This window comes from Carlito syrichta, unplaced genomic scaffold, assembly GCF_000164805.1.
Source record: "Carlito syrichta isolate Samal-C Ts95f unplaced genomic scaffold, Tarsius_syrichta-2.0.1 Scaffold63326, whole genome shotgun sequence".
NCBI classification, from domain to species: Eukaryota; Metazoa; Chordata; class Mammalia; order Primates; family Tarsiidae; genus Carlito; species Carlito syrichta.
In genome coordinates, this window is record NW_007007422.1 from 295,281 (window position 1) to 300,213 (window position 4,933).

Below are 4,933 nucleotides of genomic sequence, written 5' to 3' on the forward strand. Positions count from 1 at the left end.
ACCACGCCCGGCTGATTTTTTGATTTATTGTAGAGATGAGGTCTCGCTGCCCAGGCAGGTCTCGAACTCACGGGCTCAGGCAATCTACTCACTTCAACCTCCCAAAGGCGTGGGATTACAGGCTGAGCCACCAAGCCCAGCATGATAATTCTTTTAAAACTCTAAATTGGCTGGGTGCAGTGGCTCACGCCTGTAATCCCAGCACTTTGGGAGGGGCGGAGTCAAGAGGATTGCCTGAGCTCAGGAGTTCGAGACCAGCTTGAGCAACATGACAAGACCTCGTCTCGACAATAAATCAAAAAATTAGCCGGGCATGGTGGCACATGGCTGTGGTTCCAGCTACCTGGAAGGCTGAGGCAGAAGGATCATGCTGAGCCCAGCAGGCCAAGGCTGCGGTGGCCGTGAGCATGCCACTCACTGTACTCCAGCCTAAGCAATAGATACGCCAACTCAAAAATAAAGAAATAAATAAAACTCCAAGTTGGTTTTTTTTCCTGCTGAAATCATTGCTTCTCTCTTCATTCACAGAGTTCTGATGGTACATTTGAGTATTTAGGGATGAAAATGTGTATTTTCTATTTAACAGAATGTTTGCACTTCTCTTAGAATTTGTTTGAAGATGGTTTGGGTGTGGCTTTGAGTGACTGGGGTTTGGTGACTAGATTCAGAATCTTTTTAGAGTTGCTGGTTTCCTCTTAGAATAGAGTGACAGGGTTGCAGGATGCCTTTAAGCTGATTTCAACTTGATGGTCATGTTGGCAGCTATGAGCATTTATCTAATATATGCCAGTGGCTTTTCAGATGCTGTAGCATAGGAATAGGACACAAATATAAGCAAGACATATCTGGTGCTTCCCTTAAGAGAGTGCAGAATTGAGCAGGGGTTGATGACAGAAATGTAAATCATTCATTACTGATTGTATGTCCTTGGAGATGGTGAACTGCTGGGAGATTGTCCTGGTGCTGAGTGCTGTTTGCTGAGCAGAGGAGGGAGCATAACCAACTTCCTGGGGAAGGCATCCAGAAGGTGACAGGGACCTCAGATGTCCCAGATATGATGAACTAGCATCAGGGTGTGCTATAAAGGAAGTCCGATATGACCCTCATCCATGTATGTGTGGGGCAAGGTGGGCGGCGTGGAGCAGGCACAGGGCTTTAGCTATCTTGAGAATGATCTATGTTTTTGTTAAACCTACTTTTGTTTGGGGGAATTTAATGTGACTCTTAGTATGTCTGGATCAGTGTAATTATTATCTATATTCTTTCAATGGGGTTAAAAAATGTAAACGTAAAATTTTCCAGTTCATTCTGATTCATCATTATTGTAAAGGTAGAAGCTCAGAACTCAAAATCTTCCCTAAAGCAACAAATTCTGTTTTCAATCTGACTCTTAGGTTATAAAAATAGGATCCTCTACAGTAATACTTCCTATTTTCAAAGCACTGTTATCTACATTATCATATTTGGTCCTCGCATTGTTATCCCTATGTTACAGGTGAGAAAACTGAGGTTCAGCAAGGTCAACTGACTTCTCTGCATAAGTGGGACCTAGGGTAAGAACCTCCATGAACAGTTTGATCCTGATTTTCCAGGTGGAGGATTTTGTTGATAGGATAGCATTAAGGAATCTCTTGGAAATCAATTTTTACAAATTAAAATGATCATCACAAATGCCAGGTGTCCCACCAGAACTGGGTGGGGTATTTTGCTGTTAATATAATAAAGAGACCTTTCCTCTTAGCAAATTCTGAGGTGGAATTTCTCTGGTGGCAGGATAACCAGAGGTACAGGGTTCAGGCTGAGACCAGCCCCAGTAGTAAGTAGGAAGTCAAGAATGGATGAATTATAACTCCTTAGATTTGGAGCTCTTCTAAATATGGGGGCTTTATAGAAGAGTGAATCCTTTTCCAGGAACTAGTGAGTGTAGTGAAATTAATACCCCAGAGATAACATACACGTTAAAGACATACTTTTGCCCATGCACAGCCCAGTCCTCATTCTGACCATGCTGCCCTACCTTAAAAAAAAAGTTTACCATAGACTTTTCCTGTGACTTCTTTGTGTTGTAGAGCTTGGTTAATGCCTTAACTGAGTTTTTAAATTTCCCCTTATTTGTGTTTCTTCTTTCCCACGTGACCTGGACATTCTTCATGTGTTTAAAAGTAGTAATTGTCATTTAGTTGGAAAGAAGGGTAAAAGTTTTGGGCTAAGTATCTTGTAATATTTTTGTTTGTGTGAAATGTACAGGTTGTGGAATGTCTAGGGTTGTCATCTCAAGGACCTCCTGCAATCGTTTGCTTTTTTTCTCTTGAAAATCAACTTTCATCTAATCTTCCCTTACGGCCAATCTAAAGCAGCCCCCAAGTGACTCTCCAAACACCACTCTGTTTTTGTTTCATCATAGCAGTTATTGACATCTGGTATTTTCTTATTCATTCATTCATTCACTTCTTTTTTCCCATCTCTACCCCATATGTAAACTGCCAGTGAGCTGGGACCTTTTCTTTCTTATTCAATGTTGCACCCAGCGTCTTGGACAGAGGCTGCTCCGTGTAGACATTTACGAGTGTCCCTCCTATTGGTGTCCTCAGTGTCTATTATTTCCATCTTTGTGACTTTTTTTAACTCCCACATATGAATGAGAACATGCGGTGTTTGGTTTTCTGTTTCTGAGTCAGTTCGCTTAGGCTGATGACCTCCAGCTATATCCATGCTGCTGCAAAGGACATGATTTCATTCTTTTTATGTCTGCTGTTAACTTAATTAACTTCTCTTGATACGATTTTCTGATTTTGATTCTTTTAAGATTGAAAAGTTGATGGCAGCATGTCTTGCCCACTGAAACTCATCCTGCTTCCCGCGTTACTGGGTAAGTAGAAGCCAAGGGACCAGGGTTGGGGGGATAGTGGGGAGCAGTGTTTGGTTTCTTAGAAGTCCTGTCCATTTTAAAAGACTAATTATATATGCTTTTAATTTCCTTGGGTTTGTTGAAAATGCAAGCCCTAATGTGGAACTTCATAGTTTTGCTGGATGTTTTAGAAGAGATGTTTTAGAAGCCTGTTACCATATAGTTTCTTGGAAAGCAGAATCTTCCTCTGTTTCTCTTAGAAACAGAATGCCTTTGGGTCCTAACTGGGTGTTCTAGAACCCGCTCGTGTGACACAGAGATCGTTTTTCTATGGCATTCCTGCACTTTAAGTTGTTATCTTTCAAACCATAGCTAGTTTTGGATCAGGAACTGAAATTACCCAAGAGAGGCCCAGAATCCCTTTTATTTTTCTCAGGCTACAGCTACATCAGCTTTCTTGCGGTTCCTCACATACACTGTGGTTTCCTTTGCCTGGAAACTTCCTTTAGATACCTCACCCCAGCAAGCCCGTCCAAGCTTCCCTATCCTTTGAGTTTCCCCTAGGCTCCACTTCCTTCTAAGGAGACTGCCCTGGCCGCCTCCTCAGCCCAGGCTGGAGTCTCCTGTTGATACCTCACTGATGTGCTCGGGGTTGCTGCTCATTGCTCAATTCCAGGCCGTTCTAACTTTTCACCCCAACCCCCATCTCTCTCCTTATTCCATGGATATAGCTCTGTAGGAAGAAGAAATTAATTAGGTGCTTTGCTCTTATAGCCTTTTACTTTTCTCTTTATTATTTTTCGAACTGTGGACGGTGATTTAAACACTGATTCAGCAAAGTACACAGAAGAGTTGCCTGAGCTCCAATTGCAGGCAACACAGAGTATACAAATATGTACATACACACAAGCGTGCACACACACGCACACACAAAAATGGAAGCAAGGCATTTAGACATCTCCCCAGAGGTCTGCAAAGCAGCTTGCAGATTTTTGCCCTTCTACCTAGAGAGCTGCCAATCCGACCCCTGTATGCAGTGGCTTGGTGGCATTGGGGGTTTTGTACATCTTTGTGGAAGAGGTACAAAGTCTCATTTTCTTCAGCCATTTTTCTACTAAGGTGACCCTTCAGACATCAGCCTCTCTTCACTTTTGTTGCTTTCTAACTGTCCTGCATTTAATTCAACATACAGTGCTCTTAATAGGAAATATGCTGATTATACTTTAACCACATGTAGAGTTGCTCAGTTCTTCCTCATAGGAAAATTCCAAATAGTTGTTGGAGCTAATTTTGATTTCTTTCAAAATAATTCCCTCTGAAGGGTTTAGGGTTCACGTTTTCTTTTTCGTCCTCCCTGCTGTGTGAGCCTGCTGTTGGGCAGGAAGTTAACTCTCTTCTCTCAGGGCAACAGCTTGGATGAAAAGACTGGCACATTTTCTGTTCATTCCCATATGTGTTCACTTGGCTCTTCTTTGATACACACTGGGCAGCATCTTTCTTGATTTTGCTGTCCTTTGCATAGAGCATATCTTGTGAAAGCAGGAATATCTATGTCATGGTTTTCTTTTAGTGACCTCTTGAAATTTCTTGAGCAACTTGCAAATAATGGGCAGGAGTCCCTGTGTGAACCTTCGAGAGACTGAAAAGCCAGAGCTGATGGCAAGGCTGGAAAGGGGTGAGGTGGGGAGAGGGCAAACACAGGAAATTCAGGGGAAAGCTGTGCTCTGTATTGGCCTAGTTACAAGGAACTGCATTACCGCCTCAGCCAGCAGATGCAGAGATAAGCTTTTGTAAAAAACTAAAGAAAGGGAAAAAAGGAAATAAACAAAAGGTGACATGAATTGGCTTTTCAGATAGGGAACTGGTGGGACACTTAAGAGCAAGAAACCTCCCATTTCCTGTTTATGGTAAGTGGATGGGGGTATCCAAGTTGATGATAAGAAAGGAAAGACTGCCAGCTCAGTGGCTCAGCCTGTAATCCCGCGCTTTGGGAGGCTGAGGTGAGTGGATTGCCTAAGCCCGCGGGTTCGAGACCTGCCTGGGCAACTTGGTGAGCCCTCATCTTTACAATAAATAAAAAAAAAA

General features: G+C 42.6%; 1 protein-coding gene across 1 annotated transcript in view; it reads left to right on the forward strand.

The window, feature by feature from the left end:
* Window positions 1–4,933, forward strand: part of JAML (junction adhesion molecule like) — a 29,613-nt gene that overhangs the window by 5,718 nt on the left and 18,962 nt on the right. Inside the window, exon 2 of the mRNA XM_021708650.1 lies at window positions 2,807–2,869. Within this exon, the coding sequence (XP_021564325.1) occupies window positions 2,827–2,869 (43 nt within the window). The 5' untranslated portion in view covers window positions 2,807–2,826. The remainder of the gene's footprint in view (window positions 1–2,806; window positions 2,870–4,933) is intronic.